Consider the following 18,970-nt stretch of genomic DNA (forward strand, 5'->3'; position numbering starts at 1 on the left):
AGGCGCACAAACAACAAAATTCTTATTGAAGATTAACATGAATTAGATAAGACAGTAAATTGCATTTCTAACCAACTGAATGTTTATAAGATGTAGGAACATCACAGAAAATAACTTGCTGAAAAATGAAAGGCTAAATTAAGGATAAAATATCAATGGCACACAAACTATTTTCTATATATCTTTTACTACGTTAAATGATGCTAGTTGAAGTTTCTCAGTCATGCCGTTGATAAATATTAGTGGTTAATAAACAGAACACAGTGATTAGCATGTATGAAAAACTGTTCGACTGAAATAATTAGACAAATCTGACTACACCTCTTCAAAAATGTATTTATAAACACATAACTAAGTAATAATAAATACTGACAAATAATAGTAATAATACTGATCTTACACTTGATAATACCAGTTATTGATGCGACCAATTAACTTCAAGAAGAAAATACTGGAATGTTTAAAAGGAAGATATGAAAAATTTACAGTCTAGTTGGAGATTATGTGAATAGAAAAATCGGTAAATAAATATTACCTAAATCTAACAATGAACAGTAACTAAGACAAAATTAAAAACATCCAACCCTAGATGGTTACTGTCTACAACAGATGTCAGACCCAACTAACAAGAAAATGATAATGCCAAGTATTAAATGGACTGACAATAGGTAGCAAAAAAATGATGTACCTACAGGTAGAAAGACTCAAAAAAGTTGCATGAAGCAGAGCTAAGGCAATTGTTCCACAGCACAGTAGGCCAACAGATATCATAATTAAAAAAGAATTTACGGACCAAAAAATTAAACTAAGAGAACATAATTAAGCACTAAAGATTACTATAAAAAATTATTCTCCCACCACTATATAACAACGATGAAAATAAAATCTACTTTTAAACAAATTAGCTTATAAAGTTATCACAATTGAGTTAATTCAACAACTGGTTCATTTTAAACTATTAAAACCAACTTCTTTTATAAGAATATGACTATTTTACTTTAAAATACTGTATGTATAAAACATTGAAATTTTAAATGTTTATTATTATCATTATAATAGAATTGTATACTACTAAGGTGTTTGGTTAATTTCAAATGTACATCAAATTCAGCTGTTTCTTTGTTAGGTGTCATGTATGTATTAATGTATATAACGTGTGTGATTTAAACATCTTTGCTTGTAAGTTGATAATCTATCATTCAATTTTTATTATTAAAATGCATGTAAGACATGTCTGAGTTTTTAATAATAACAATAACAACAATCTTTCTCTATAGATTCTGACGACTTATTTTGGGGCTCGGAGAACAAGTGATAGGAAACATTTAAAAACACATATAGTCAAGTAAATATAGGAAATAAAAAGGAAAAACATAAGTAGTGCAGGACTGGAATACAGATTCATTTTTACTCACCTTTAAGTAATAATCAGTCTACAGCTGATTGATAGGTGAAGAAAATAATATTTTTGCAAATATCTCAAAATAAGGTTTTAACATAAAATGCCAAGATAAATTTGTAAAAGCTTATATAAAAAGGTATTATATAGTACCTTTTAATTTAGTTTGTTTAGATGTTGGTACAATAAAAGTTGACTGAGATAAGTTTTATAACTAAAATCTAAATTTAGTGTTCTAATTGTGTGATATAATTGTAAAAAGAGTCTATTACATAAAAATTGTTTATAATAAAGCTGAGTTTTAATTTTACTTTACGTTACCATTATTTAATTCCCACTACGTTACGTATAACATAAAATTGCCAAATTAAGACACAAATTATGAAAGGCGCTAATTTTTTTATAAATTTCATCAATTCCTGAATCAGGACCAAAAATCAAACAGTATACAAACAAATTATTTTCTGATTTTAAGTCATAGAAAAAGTATTAAAGTATGAATACTTTAAATTGTTTATTTATATAAATATTTTAACAGTATAAAAATTTGCGATATGAAATATAAAAATATGAATTAATAGCAATGCGATATATGAATAAACTATGTAGTTTTAATTATAATATAGAAAATAATATTTATGGTCAACTAACTGATCAAAATCCAACAAATTGTACTCATCAAAAACAAAGATGTTACTGGTATTAATTATGCTAAATAACATTGATTTCATATGAATTATAGATAAAAATAACACTGAATTTAATACTTATATTTTTCTATATTTTTTTTATTAATTTCATTAATGATCAGACATTAGATACAAAATAATGTCCCCAAGCTTTTCAATGCAACTGTTCATCAGACCATACTTTAATAACATACTAACATTTTACTGTTTTTCTTTTTTTAAAGGTGTTCTCAATTCATAATGCTATCTTCTTGCACACTTTAGAGAGGGATAAATCCAAATTTTATGCAGGTGATCACCAAGGCAGTCAAGCCCTGTAATAATTAATAGTTTAACAATTAATAGAAAATATAAAATAATAATAAATGTTTACGTCAGTCCCAATTTTGCTCCAGTATGGGAGACCTCAGACTGCAGGAGATTAGAGAGTGAATTTTTTTATTTTCATTAAAAAAAAAATTAAGTTGTAAAAAACTAAACTGGCCGCCAATTTACAGAACTTGAAAAAAGGTGTCATTTATTTTATGTTCTTTAGCCTACAAAGTGTTTTATGTTTAAAAGCAATTTCTAAGTACAAAAAATCAAAAATTTAATTTTACCCTATTCATTTTAGAAAAATTTATAATTCATGTTTTTTTTCTAAAATTCTTTACTTACAAGATATTCATGTAAACTATAATGTGTTATATGTTTTCCTAAAAACTTTGAAAAATAGGTTATTTTTAAGATAATATTTTCTCTAATTTATGCTGATAAAATAAACTTTAGTAATTTATGGTATCACGTCGCTGTTGAATCATAATTTTAAATATTGCTAATTTGCGGCACATTTCAGTACCATTTGAATAGCAATATAAACATTATATATATATTTTGTGATTAAGCATAAAATACAGAATTTTAAAGCAGATTTACTAAGTGTAAAAATGCCATAGAAATTTGGCATAATTTAATTATTTAAATATAATTCTAAGTGACCGTTAAAAAAAATGTGAATTTTTTAATGAAAACTGGTTAAAATGAAAAAAATTGACTTATTAAATGAATCTGTCATTTAAATCATGTTATAAACAGTTATAAAAAAGGTTGTACTTCACTTTTTGTTGGGATTGATTCTTATTCTGTTATTTGTCAACATATTCTTTTATGAATATGGACTTTTTGAGAACTGTTATTGTACGGGATAGAGGCAAATTAAAGATAACATAAAAGGCTATAAACTTTTGTTATCTTTAATAAAGCACTTATTAATAAAAAAAACTCAAAAATAATATTTATAAACTTGATAAGAAGGTTATGTTTCATTTATTCTCAAAAGGTAGTACACAGAGTAGAATCCGGGTAAACAAAGCGACAGACAAGACAATTTTAATGTCGACGCAACAATTTGTAGCAAACATTTTAGACCCGATCACTATGAGTGTCTTGCACATAGTCTTTGTAAATCTCTTACAAATTATGAACCGCATAGAAAAAATTAAAAATGCTTTCTTACTGAGCACTCAACTAAAACAGGAATTGACAGAAGATTAATTGGTTCAAGGAACGTAGTGAAATTAGAGAAAAGAAAAAACAACAAAATGAAGTGCTATCAAATAAAAAAAAAAAAAACTGTTGTTTGTTCATAAAAAAGACGAAAATTCATCAGTGAATACTAAAGAGGAAAATTTCACCATGACGAGTTCTCAGAGAGCCGTAAGCATTGTATTAAAGTACACATTCAGAAGATCAAAAACTCAGGCTGCTTAGTGAACTGAATAATATCAAGCTATAAAACAAACATTTTCTGGAGAAAATGTCAAAATTAAAATTAGAAAATTAATCACTGAAGCAGCAAGATAAATATGTGAAAAAAATATTGACTCCAGGCCAAATTCAAAAATGAGAGTGTTGAATCCAAAACTAAACCCATAAAGTGGTCTTTTAAAAATATTTCTAAGGCATTGTCTTTACACTTAGTTGGGCCACATGCTTATAGATACCTCTTGAAACAGAAATATCTACTACTGGCAGTTTCGACTATAAAAAAAATGGGTGAGCAAAGTTACAATCACTCCAGTTGTGCTTCGTGTCGTTATAAGTATTTTGAATGAATGCTATTTGTATCAATTTGAAAAGGTTTTTTTATCCTCATAGCTGATAAAATGAAGATGAAAAAAGAATAAAAATACAATACACTTCTACAACCTGCTAAATATATCCAAGTGATTGAAATTCGTGGTTTATTCAAGAACTGGAAGCAGGCTCTTTTTTTTCTTTTATTATGTCAGCAAACTTATGAAACACATAATTTTTAACATAACTCAAGACTGCTGGATTCAACATTGTGCCCTGACTTATGATTTTAAGGTGGAAGCATAGGTTAGTGGAACAAACTGGGGGTTAATATGAGGAATAATTATTTTTTAAATCCTGTTACTGATGAGAACACTGATGTATTTGGTGAAGCTCCACATCTCATTACACTTTTACGAAACCACTTTTTGGATTCTGGGTTGTCAGTCAATGGAAAAATGTTAACAAAGATTACTTTCATTGAACTGATTGAGAAAACTGGGTCTTCAGCTATAAATATTGCGCGTGAAGTCAGTGATCACCACTTGACTGTAACAGGTATACAAAGACAAAAAGTGAAATTAGCTACCCGGCTTTTCTCTCACACCAATTCTCATGCCTTAAAGAGAGCAGGGACCTTAGATCTTCTGCAAACTAAAAAACTGGGAAGAGCTGTCATCTTTCCTGAAGTTGGTGAATGACTGCGTGTGGATTGGAATTAGAAATCCAAAATAAATACTTCTTGATATGGAGTCAATGGTGAAGATGTTGGGAGTCGGACAAAAAATGAGTCTTACCCTTTCAAAAAGGAATACTTATGAGTGAGTATCAATTCACTAAGAATGCTACTTGAAGATATGCAAGCTAAAAACAAAATTAGCTACACAATTACGAACAGGCTAAATCAGAACATCCTACAGAGTTTTTTTAGCATTATGAGATATAGTGGAGGACTACATGATCATCCGTCACTGCTAGAATTTAAATACAAATAAAGAAATTACTTTATTGGAACAAATGATGGGGTTATATCTTCACAGAAAATACTTTTCATTCTATTACATCCCTATACCATAAGAATGACAACTCAAATGAAGAAATGACAATCACCACAAATATATTTTGTAATTTAATTGATGACATCATGAAGGACAATGAAGAGTACGAAGATATCACCAAAATTATATATGATGGGTTAGAAAGTGTTGGTGGATTCACTGTGAACAAATTTAAAAATAAATATCTGGAATTAGGTACAGTTACTTCTAATTTGAGGAGATACCTATGTCGAGCAATTGTCAGAGGGGGTGTAAACAAACCATCTATTTTTTACAAAATCTTTCAAAATTGAGGAACTTTTTTAAGGACAGACTTGGAGCCAAAAGAAAATTTAATCAAATCTCTACTTGAAGAATCAAAAGACATTAATGTCTTAATAATAATAATAATAATAAAAATGTCAATATACATGTAGGGTAACGATAATGTGTTCTGTCCATTTCTTTTGAGCCTGGGCCTAAAATAAATAATAGTTATTTTCCCCTTATCTAATTAAAAATGGTTAAGGTTGCAAATTAAAATTGTATAAAACCATAACTTCAAAAAACCATAACACAAGCTATAACACATTATAACTGACAATACAAGCGGTGAGTCAATCTTCACCCTGGTGATAAGTTGTCAAGGAATGACGTCAAGTCTGGGAGTGAGATAGAGACATGCGCAAGAGACTATCTGTAGTTGTAGTGACATGCCTGGAGGCAATAACCATGCCTAAAACAATTTTTATACTAGATCCTATATTTTCAAATGAATGTAATGAATTTAAGCATTACAATTAAACTTTTCAAAATATGGTAAAATGGGAGGTTGACATTCAGAACATTACACCTCAGTCATTTTTGTCATATAGCAAACTGAAACCAAATTAAACAGAATTTGTTAATTTTAAAAAATATCTTGAGCATTTTGATAAAGCCAGTACTTTTTTAATATTCAGAAAAAAAATTGTTTCTCCCTTCCATAAAACAATCAGTCCAATCAATTGTACAGAAGGCTAACTGATTCTTGAAAGAGTACACAAAGGTGAACATACTAATTTTCATTGCTACTATTTTTTCCTTTTTATTGAAAAACTAAGACTATTTTTACTAGACTAATAACAAAACTAAAATCACAAATAAGGTCAAGGCAAAAGCTTTTTAAGATCATCAGTTTTATATACATATAAAAGCGTTCAGGGGAAAAACGAAGAGTGTCACTTTTTTCTGGAAATTGAGTTATTGGCACCACCTATTACATTTTCTATGTACTATCAGAAACATTATCTTTTCAGGCTAATAGCAAGGTTTGTCAAAGTTAGAAACAGCTGTGAAGATATGTTGGTCAGGCTGGACATACCTGGTTTATACCAGGTATGTCAGTTTTACTGGGTAAGAACAAGTAATGTCATATCAGCTGTTTGCTTCCTGACTTTTTTATTGCCATAACCTACATTAATGTGATAACCATGTGCATTTTATTTCTAGTTTAAAAATAAAGTTAATAAGGTTTTGTGTTTTTATTATTTTAAAATGATTCAAACACTAGTGATGAAGAAAAACATCCAAAAATACTCCTACCAAGTGTAAGGTTAACCTTGGTAAAATTGGAGATGTAGGCAACAAATTTAAGAGTACAATTGCATGAGTTAGATGATGACTGCTTACGTAAAAGGTTAAAGTATTTTAAAAATATTACAGACCTTGAGAACAATATTATTATTTCTAAATTTAATGAAATGAATATCAGACATGAGCAAATAGTTAATTACTTAGCCAATAAGTTTTTGTGAAGTGTAGCAACATAGATGAAAAATCCTGCACGTACTACAAAACCACATAACTGTACATTAAAGTATATTGCAAGAGTTGCTAGAAATAATGTTACTGAAGAGATCCCAGTTTGTTTTAAAGCATTGTGTTCTTTTCATGAGATTACTAAACAAAAGTTGAATATATACAAAAATCAATTAGAAGTGTTGGAGCATCTCCTAAAAATACAAGAGGAACACATAGAAATAGACCTTTATGAATTTCTGATGAAACATTAGCTAGGATCAAAAACCATATAACATTATTTAAAGGCAGAAGCAACCATTATAGTATAAAGAATAGCAGAAAAATATACCTGCCTCAACAACTGCATATTAGCAAAATTTTGAAGGTGTCCTACGATGAATCATACAGAACAATTTTAAAAAAAACATAATGAAAGTGCATGTGGTCGACACACGTGGAACATGCGACAAGTATCTTTCAGTAGCAAGACACTGGATCAGCAAAAACCAATAGAGGCTCTTAAACATGAAAAAAATAAGTTGGCGACAATGAATAATTTGCATAAATTAAAAGTGTACATGTTTTATAAGCTTAAAAAAAATGGCGACGATTAGGTAAAAAATAAACAAAATATGTGCAGCAAGTGATGGATTACAAAAAAAATATATAATTTCCAAATATTACAACCAACAATATATATTACTAAAGATTTATTGTTTTAATATACATGAATAGTCATCTGGAAAGTCTCTATTTTATATGTATCCTGAAATAGTTTCTAAAAAGAGGTAATTTCATTTTTATATCATTTTGGGTATCGGATGAAGATGTTAATACTGAAAGTGAAAGTATTTTGTAACTCAGCAGGAGGACAAAACAAAAATGTTTAAAAATCTATTATCTGGTGCATTTCAGAAAATGATTTGATTCGATAAAGGTAACACATCCAATACGAGGACACTCTTACTTGGAGTGTGATAAAAACCTTGTATCATAAATTTAAAAAGAAAAATACATGAAGATTTTTTCAACTGCATGAGAATTCTAGAATCAACCCACAATGATTTACTATTACAAAATCGATGAACACTTAATGTCGGACTGGGTAGACTATTGAAATCCAACATAAAAGAAAAGAAACAAAGTACAGAAAATTAAAGAAATAATTTTTGATAAGCAGTATCCTCAAATTTTGTTACACAGATCAACATATAATGGACCATTCACAAATTCAGTCGTTTTTGAAAATTTGCTATTCATTTAGATAACATAATGATGCAGTATTTTAATAATAATGTAGGAGTTAAAACGTCATACTTAATTATATTAGTTTGTAAAAGTTAATTTTTATTACACACGGTTTGTGATAAAGTTTATAATGAAGTAAACCACTTTTGAGCTATAACTTTTACTACAACCAAGAGGTAAGTTAATTTTTTGATTTTCTCAAAATGTATAAAAAGTGACATTCCTTGTTTTTCCTCTGTACTCTTCTTATATATTAAGCATTTAGGAAAATTTGTCTTTATGAAATTTATATTTTTGAATTATTCATTCACGAATAGGTAAATAGATTTAGTCTTAGTCATTTTCTTTTACCTGATTTCAACTTTAGCCTAATAATAAAACTACAAAAACTAATATAGCTAAAGAAATTTCAAGGTTTGTTCCTAAAAAAAAAAATCTTAAATGATCACATATCTCTAAAAATTATACTTAAAAACCTTATTAAATAAATGATTAAAACTACATATTACTTATGCTAAAAAAAAAATTAGGCCAAATTCATCGTTTCTACATTCTAAAAAAATACACAACTAGTATAATATCTAATTATCAAACAGAACGTTAATCCTTCTGCATACTGCAATGGGCTGTAAAAATAACTAAAAGCTGATAAAATTTGTGTTAAAAGTTTAAACATTTTTTATATGTTCTGAAGACTGTCAATGAAATGTTTTTTTTTTTTTACTTCATTGTAAGAATAATGTACAATTCAAGTTATGTAAATTCATAAAACAAATCTGAATCTTAATTTAATTGATTTTTTTATTTTCATTGGATATCTGATTTTTTTCCTTTATTTTTTATTTTTCTTTCTTGCACTTCAGCTGAAATTAATCATTCTCAAAACTGATTAAAAATAAAAGCATTAAATTGATTTCAAGAACAAAAAAAGAAGTACTAATTATTTTGAAAACTAGTAATCAGTCATAACCAAAGGTTGGGCAGATACACTACTAAAATCAGGTATAATTAGTTTGATTTTACCATTAGAAAAAGATTAGGTTATAAAATTAAGAAATATATATAAATAAAAAAATTCTGTTGATCTGCTAGACATATAATAAGTAGCCTGTTCAAAATATTACTTTATTTGTCTTAATGCCAGGAACTGGTTTGACTGGTCACAAGTACATGTAATGACTGTTCGTTCAACAGCTGCCCAAATACTTTGTTAACTGTTTCTTTAAAATTGAACAGATACTTGCATTAACTTAAATGTATAAATATTTGGACTGAATAATAAAGCTTACTGTAAAAAAAGAAAGGATAATGACATTGACTTTTTCTTTTTTTATATTGGGTTTTTGTTGTAGATACATTTTTGAATATGTTAGTCAAACATCATATGCGCTTTTTTTAAGTTAAAATTTAATGACTTTTTTCTGTTTCAGTAAACAGCAAAACAGTGTTCTTGTACTAATAAAATTACACATTTACTGAATACAATTTGATATCAGGATTGTTGTTAAACATTTTTAACACTTAACACATGGGTAGATTTATAAGAATTCCTTCTCTTTTTATTTCTAAAAAAAATATCTGAATATATTACCCAGCATCAGTACAATAAAGTTTAAGTAAGATTTTCACAATTATACTATGAATGTTTTCTTAGTTATATACATCGGAATGTAAATGTGTCAAAAGTTCAAAAATTATACAGGAATTATTTTTAGGCCCTTTCAAACTATCAGCCTATACTAGAAGAGCTAAATTTTTTTAAAAATTTTTAAAGGGTAATATCTTACATGTAATTTTAATTAGTTTAATCTCAACATTAATTTCCTCAGGCAGGGTTCCTTAGTTAAAATGTAACCACAATTCATAATAGTTTATCGCATGCAATTCAGGATTAGTGTAGTGTGGAAAGGAGTGTAGTTAGTGAAATTTCGACCAATTATTACTGTAAAAAAAAAAACAAAACAAAAACATTCTCTCAGTAATTTCCAACAGTGTTAAATGTTTTCAAGTAATATTTAAACTTTACAATATTTATAAACAAATACTGAGAATATAATTTTGGGTAGGTAATAAGCACATTACGCATCATGTACATCAATAAAATAAATTCAAAATTGGTAACTGAACAAGACTAATATATCATAGTAGATGTGCAAAACAACATTTCTTTGAAAGTTCTTGGGAGATAAAATAATAAATTTACTTCATGAAAAATAAAGCCGGATTTTGATGAATGAAAATGAAAAATTTCATGGCAAGATTTAATTTTTAGGTGGACTAGTTATAATAATCAATTATAGTGACCTTTATTTTATTTATTTTTATAAAGAAAAAAAAATTAATAATGAACCAAACAAAAGGGTGAAATTAATGAAGTTTCTGTTTTTAAACAATAAGAAATTTGAATATCAATTTAATTAATTTGTAATTTTTTACAATGGAAAAAAAATCTATTTCAATACACATCTAAGACATTTAAAACATCCACATCTAAGACATTTCAAAATTAGAATTTGTACTTATTAATGAAAACTTTCTAGTTCCAAATTAAAAAGAAATGACAAAATGGAACAAAGCACAAAAGTTAATTGATGTAAATATAACAAGAATATAAAATACTGAAAAGAAAAAGGCAGATTAAGTAATAAATGAATAATTGCTAAGGAAAATAAAATGGAGAATGGTTATATGATAACATATTTTGAAGATGAAGAGAACATGCTCAATGATGTGAAGGAAGAACAACAAATCATATTTCAATGACAATTATTTTATAATACCCATGCCAAAATCTGTGATTAAATTTGAAGATTATTAAGTATTTAAATTTAGATGATTAATTTACCGTAATATTTGATATATAAGATTCTTTTAAAATTGTTAATATTTCCTTATTCAGTCTAGACATTAAGTATTAATGTCTCCTGTTCAAAAAAAAAACAATGAAGATTTATCTTTGAGAGGGATAAATGCCAAAAAGTGGATCCAGTAGAAGTTGAACCAAACTTAAATACACAAAATAACTAATCAAGCACGCACAAGAATGGAAGTAACAATTTGATCAAATCACAGAAGACCAAGATGAATGTGTAATAGCATAATTGGTAATTTTAAAAGTCTTTTCCATGTAATGATTCTGGACTGATAATCATTTTCCTGATAAAATGATTATCCCTGACAAAACTTTTGTTTTATTAGCAATAATAAACAATAAAAATACTGAGTAATATTATTCTTCTTTTATGGTAATATTTACTGAGGGGATTAAACTACCCGTAGATTAATGTGAAAATAATCTTTTATATGTAAATAAAAATTGATTAAAGAAATATGATACTGTAAATAGAAAAAAAATTTAAGCAATAAATTTCAAGCTATAATTTTTCCTTAAAATACACTATGACCTAAACACATTCTAAATGAATGAATACCTTCTCATCTAATTAAAACAAAACATAATATTATTTTAATAATAATTGAGCTAACAAATATTTATGTGTAATAATTCTAAGCAACGTATATTATAAATACTCACCTTCTTAATAATTTAATGAGTATAATTAATTTTATCTAATTCAGTAAATTATCTATAATCAAATTAAGTACCTGATTTCTTCACAATTAATGATAAATAAAAAAACCAATAATAACAATTTTTTAATAGTTAATTATGACAGCTAAACTAATGAAAATTTTTGAAAATATATTCAAAAGAGCTTATTAAGAAAGTTAAAACTTTTTTTAAGCACTACAATAAATATATAATAAACAAATAAAAAAAGGTAAAAGTTCTAAATTACAAAAAAGAAATATGCTACATTAAAAATAAATACAATGGGGGAAAGTTTACTTAATTTGAACTTCAAAAATTTCTTGTAAATAATGTTATAAATTATAACAGTTCTATACTCATATCATTTAATTATACTATTTACATAATATATTTTTAATAAATAACTTTTAGATTACTTACTGTACACCATAAATTAACACCTATAATGAAGAAAATATAAATGGTAAATTTCAGTTGCAGGTAAGTAGTCACAAAAAATAAGTTACACAAAAATTCTTTAGTGAATAATTTTTTTTATTTGTCATTAATATTATTATTTGTATTATTAATTTTGAAAGTTTAACTAACAACATTTAAGAGTATTTAAAAACTCATCCGTCCTACTTTTGTGAGAACTATATATAAAAATATATATTTATATGTTCACGACTGCTTTAATGGTAAAAAGATCTTTTGTATTATAAACATAAGTATTATTAACAATCTTACGCTATCGCTGTTTACTATAATTATATTTATATATAAGGAATATCAATAATAACAATAACAATAACTAAGGTTTACCTAACCTTAATTTTATCAACTTTTAAAACAAATCTGCAATCTCTATACTTCTCTCAATCATTAAACCAATAATATCCGCATAATTAACCTTTTTCTATCCAGAACTATAAGCAGAAGAGCGTCAATAATTCAAACAGTCAGTAGTTCAGCCTGTGTATTTTATGTAGTAAACAGATGTACAACATTGGCTTTCTTTTAGACATAAACGAACTGATATGGGCAACTAATCAAAAATTTCTTGAAACAGATATGCATTTTTATGGGAAGCTTTTATGATACAGACTTGGATGGCTTGGAGCTGTTTACTTAAATAATAGACTGCTGAATGCTACTCAAGATAAGGGCTGAAATTAAGCTTTCAACACCAGAGAACCTTTCTTTTTTTTCTGTATAGCTTCCGGAACCACTGTCACGTATTACTTTAGAGGATGGTATGAATGTAAATGAAGTGTAGCCTTGTTCAGTCTCAGGTTGACCATTCCTCAGACATGTGGTTAAATGAAACCCAACCACCAAAGAACAACAGTATCACGATCTAGTATTCAAATCCGTATAAAAGTAGTTACTTTTATAGGAGTAAAGTACTCCTATAAACTGAGTACTATACTGATTATAGGAGTAAAGTAGGCCTTTACTAGGATTTGAAGATTAGAACTCATGACTTTGAAATCAGCTGATTTGCAATGATGAGTTTAACACCTAGACCAACTTGATGAGCTTAACATCAGAGGATCTACTTCGCTTCATTGTACAGTACGGGGATTTCCAAATCTAGGAGTTGGTCTTCAGATCTTAGTGACTCTGTTGTAACATCCATTAATAGTTGTGAAAGGTCTTTTAGCAAGTTAAAATTATTTATCCTGTCCTATCCGAGATTATCCATGGGACAAGAAAGATTATCAGCCTTGGCTTTGCTGAGTGAAGTATGAGGTTATCTACAGAATAAAGTTTGAGGAATTAATCAATAAATTTGCAAGAGCAAAAGCAAGGAGATTTTCTCTTTGAAGTTACATAGTTACATCTAAATCATTATATCAAACTATTTTTTACTTCATGTTAACTTTTCAGGTTATTATATCCGAAGTAATGTTTTACGTTTTTGCAATTTTACATTTGATTAATATTTTAGTTTAAAATAATTCTGCATTAATTTTTTATATGCATTCCTGTTTCTTGATTTGTCCTTCTTTACTATTCAATTATATGTTCAAAGTACCATTGTTGCCATAATTATTTTACTTTTTTCACCCTCTTCATGCTCTAAAAATATGCCACCAAATGCAGGTTTTTATGTTTAAAACTCAAATATTTCAGGGAACAGATCCCCTTATCACTCACATCTTGTAATGAACCAAAAGAAGGTGCAAAACACAAAAACTGACTTTGTCCCTGGGCACTGAAAACCGTAGTTACACCTCTGCAGTTAATAGCTATTTTTAATTCTATTTTATAGAGTAATTCTTTTAATAAGGGGATACTTAATACATAAAGATGGGAAACTCATTTATAATTTTTCCATCATTAGATTTAAATATTCTGACAAACATGGGTAAGAATTTTTAAATATGAAAAATACTTATGATTGATTTTTAATGCATTATTCTCATAATGGTGGGAAAAGCTTTTTGGCTATTGACAAAAAATTCATTTACTTTGAACATAACTTTTTTTAACCATACTTTATTGCTAAAAGATTATTTACTATTAATATTTTTGTAAATAATTTTGTTAAAAAAATAAAAGATCTTGCAGAGCACAACATTTAATATTAACAAACTTTTATCACAAATAACATTTCATTTCTTAAAAATGATCAATTTTTTAACCTAATTGAAAACATTTATCTCTTTTAAAACTTTTTCTATCTACTGTAGGCTATATATATATATATATATATTTATATTTTACCAATTAATATACTTTTTTTACTAAGTATTATGCTTATACTGCAATTTTTTTTCTTTTTTACTTAAAACACTATTTATGCGCTACTCGTACCTTAACTACTTTACCAAAGTTAATTTTAATCATCAAATTTTTGAGTTTTAGACCAAGATAACCTGCATTCAGTGGCATATTTTTAGGGTATGAAGAGGATGAAAAAAGTAAAATAATTAAGGCAACAATGGTACTTTGAACACATAATTGAATAACAGAGAAGGATAAAATCAAGAAACAAGAATGCACTCTTTTATTTTAATAGATTATGTTATAAAAAAAAACTCACAATTTATAAATCGTAACTGATCTACATTGTTATTAGTTGAAATTATTGACGATCAACTGTACTGCATTACTCAAAACCTCTGTAAGCAACACCTCTTTTTATACAACAGTAATGAATGCTACTTGTTAAAGTAAATTAGTCTGAATTAATGCTTTCTATGTGTAAAGAAAACCTATCTTCTTCCCAATTTCTCTAGAGAATACACATGATCTAATTACCTACTGACAACCATTTCCTCACACTTCCTTTTAATAAATCTTTAGGATAATTCACTGGTTAAATTATGTGCAAAATAGAAAAAAAATCCCATAACTCATCAATTTCATGCATAAGTAAGGTAATACTTTTAATGAACGGTTAAAAATTATATATGTATACCTTATCTTCGCTGTTTATTCAACTTTAAGATTATTAAGCTTTAACTGAAATTGTTTTCACCTTAAACAATTGTAACATCAGTTCTTCTTTATCACGGATCAATTCAATTAACAATTTACTAGGTATTAATGTCTATATTGCAAAAGTAAATTAAAATTGGAACGGTAAAGTTGGACTGAACCCTACTTAGTGACTAAAACCCAATAACAACCTTTAAAACTGTAAACAATGTCCACAATTAACGTAGGTTGATACCAAAGTGATTATGCTTGCTATTACAAAAAAAATATCAATGTATATTTTGAATATTGTATCATTACTTATTTCTTTACAAGAACTAAATACTCAGAATAAAACATCATGGTGATGGTATTCCCGTTTATTAGATCTATTAATTCTAGTTAAATTTTAATAATCTATAGACTAGTTTGCTCGTTAGACACTTAATTAACAGTATTATTGTAGGTCTGAGCAACAAGAATGTGGACAAAGACTATAACAGCCAATTATAAGGTAGTATAACCTCACCTAAAATAAACACAAAGTAGAACCACTTGATATAAATAATAATTATCAGAAACAGAATTTTTTTCTATGCAATCACTTAATAAAATAATCACTTAATAAATAAAACTAACCTATGGACATTATATTATTTTTTTGTTTTGTACAAACTGATCAAATAGGTAATAGTGTAAATTGAAATACAGAAATTTTTTTTTAGAAATAATTTAAGTAGAAAGGTCAACGTAAATATAGAAAAGGAGTTTTCTTCAATGGGTAGGCTGTAATCTGGATGTAATTTAATGAGTATTTCGATGACTCCACGTAGGCAAACAAGATGTTAAATTTCCTCTGGTTACGTTTACTTAAATTTTAGTTTTAATGTAATACCCATAGAATCATTCCATAAAAAAAAAGAAGACGTCTGCCAAGAACAGATAAGTACAGTAAATCATTTGCAAAGCAATATTCTCAATTTGTTTCATAGAAATGAATAAAAAATCTGACAAAATTTAAAATTGTAAAATAGTATTATCATTAACAACATTTTACAGCCAATTCCTATTAATTTTGTTATATCAATAAGCTTAGTATAAAAAGAAAAAAGCATTCACCAAATAGAAAAGAAAAACAAGAAAATACCCATCACCATAAGAGTGTTATTACATCATTGAATCATTAACAAAATAAAACCCTCACAAGAATAGTAATAAATTTTTTCTATAATAATAATAATAATACCTGGTCAACTACCATATTAATCAATAATATAAATTACATAATCACCAAGATTACATACAATTATATATATAAGGATATTAAAAGAAAGAAAAATTACTTTTACAGAATAAATTTACCATTTCAAAATTTTGTCAATGTCATCTCTTTTCTTTCAATTTTAAATAACAACATTTTAATACACTTGTAATAATAACGATATAGAATAACTTCTATAAATAAATAATAAAATATACCATTATTATTATCATCATTAGAAACAATAATAGTAATAATAGAAAACAAGCTAAATACACCACGAATGTGTATAGAATGTGCTACCAAATAATTTGTAATATCTGAAGTAAAATAGTAATAACAACAGTAATAATAAGTACGAACAGAATAAAAAGAATTTGACTAGAATTCATGCCATTCCAACAAGCATGATAATAAAATATATATATACTATAATACTGTATGCAAGTATATATATTTTTATATATATATATATATTTTTATATGATAAGTTTTGAGCGTGATTAATCTACACAACACAGGCGGAGATGACCCCCAGGAACCGTCACCCTAAATCCTGAGTGTCTCTAGAGTATATAGCAGCTCTGTAGCTATACCTGTTGTTAACTGGACTCGCACTTGGCACATCTTCTTCATCCCCTTCAACAGCTTCTCCTATACTCAAATCTACCAGAGATCCTTCCAATTCAGGATACTGTGATATCCTTGATCTTAGAAGATACGCATATGTTTTGTACCGTTTTAACTGTAACATAAGTAAAATTAACTATTTTAATACAACCATTAATAAATAATTTAAATAAATAATCTTACTTAATTGCAGTTTAAAATTTATTAGATTTTCCATAACATAACTTGCTTTTTATAATTATTACAAGATAATAATGCTGAGAGTGCATTAGTATGAACAAGTTTATCCAACACAAAGTTCTGATTTTGGACTGTTAATGATATTTTGATAAGAAGTATTTAATAAATATATCCCCTATAAGGAGAAAGGGTTAGGTTAGTATTATCAAAAAATCTTTTCATTATCTTTTATCGATCAATTTTATATAACATAAGGAGCACTGTATTATTTTTTTTAAATTATGTTGACTAAAGATAATTTAATTGAAAAATACAGTAATTACACTGAAATAATTGGTTATGAGTTTAATAAGACTAATGGAGCTATAAGGGTTAATAACGACGAATTAATTATAATTATATATCCATGAATGTAGTCCAAAATAATAAACAAAAAATATAAAAGTGTCCATAAATAAAGATCTAGGCTATGAAGGTATTATTTGTTGATGACAATAACAGTGTTGTTTTTCTCAGTTGATGATGATGCCTTATTAGTAAGAGAATAGACTTCAAGCGATTTGAATTTGAGAAATTTTCTAGACAGCATTGATCAAAATCCCATTGAATGTGAAATCTATAATAATTTTCTAAATATGAAAGTTAAATACACAGCAGTAATTCATAGACAAATCACAACTGTTTGTGGTGATAAGAATCAAAAAAAGTCTCACGAGTGTGATTTTTTTTAACTGTTGGACTATGATTTATGAACTATCTTAAGACTATTTGATGCAAGAAAAAATTAATCTCTAAAAATCTGTGTTCATATTTGGTGTTCAAGGTTTAACTGACAAACACAAGAAAAAATGGATGGGAGGCTCATATTTTAATATCTTTGACATGGAATGAAACCTGGTTTTATCAGTACACTCCTGAACCAAAGCAAAAACTATTACAATGACAACACCCACAGCCTCACCATAATTAACAAATTCAAAACATCAACAACAAAAAAATTATCACTATTTCTTTGGGACATCCATCCTGACCCTCATAGGGGAAGACATCCTCTGCTGCCCCTCTTTTCCTAACCCTTAGGGTTTACTGGAGGTCATCTTCGAAACCTCAGCTTTTGACATATTCCAGTCCACCTCAGCAAGGATGCCACAACTGACACTCTCATGGGTGTACTACTATTTAATGAACTCAAAACAAAGCACATCTTACAGAGTCTTAAGTAAGACTGAAAGGACTTAACTAAACAAAGGAACTGAACTACTTACCTGCAGATAAGAGATAAAATAAAAGTGAGTGAGAAGTGTTCTGTTAGTTGACTTTATGCATTCAAGGAAGACAATTACTGTATGTGCATATTATGAAAGATTAAGATTTCAACAGGCCAATCAAAACAAAAAAAAGAGAAATACTGATACATAGTGCCTGAACTACTCCATAATAATATTTAGCCCTATATTGCATCAATCATCTCTGTGGTGCTTGATGTTTGAAAGTGGTATGTTTTGGATCACATGCTGCCTAGCCCAAACCTTGTGCCAATCGATTTTTACCTAAAGAAAATCTTGAAATAAATAAAAAAAATATCAGTGGTTTAAAGGAATGGCCGAAGATTTCTATGACTCAAGGATAAAAAGCCAGTTTCCAGACTTAGTAAGTGAATACTGTAATAAAATTTTAACATCTCTGTATCTTTACTTTTCCTTGGACTCACCATATTCATTACAGTGG

At 27.4% G+C, this 18,970-nt stretch overlaps 1 protein-coding gene across 4 annotated transcripts in view; it reads right to left on the minus strand.

Moving 5' to 3' along the window:
* Efa6 (Exchange factor for Arf 6) overlaps window positions 1-18,970 on the minus strand; it is a 396,188-nt gene that overhangs the window by 25,790 nt on the left and 351,428 nt on the right. For 2 of the 4 annotated variants that reach the window (XM_075359859.1, XM_075359858.1), the window contains exon 15: window positions 17,029-17,177. In XM_075359859.1, the coding sequence (XP_075215974.1) occupies window positions 17,029-17,177 (149 nt within the window). Of the gene's footprint in view, window positions 1-16,738; window positions 17,178-18,970 lie in introns of those variants that run through there. The other 2 variants (XM_075359860.1, XM_075359857.1) reach the window with 2 other exon arrangements.

Source organism: Lycorma delicatula, chromosome 3, assembly GCF_047948215.1.
Source record: "Lycorma delicatula isolate Av1 chromosome 3, ASM4794821v1, whole genome shotgun sequence".
NCBI classification, from domain to species: Eukaryota; Metazoa; Arthropoda; class Insecta; order Hemiptera; family Fulgoridae; genus Lycorma; species Lycorma delicatula.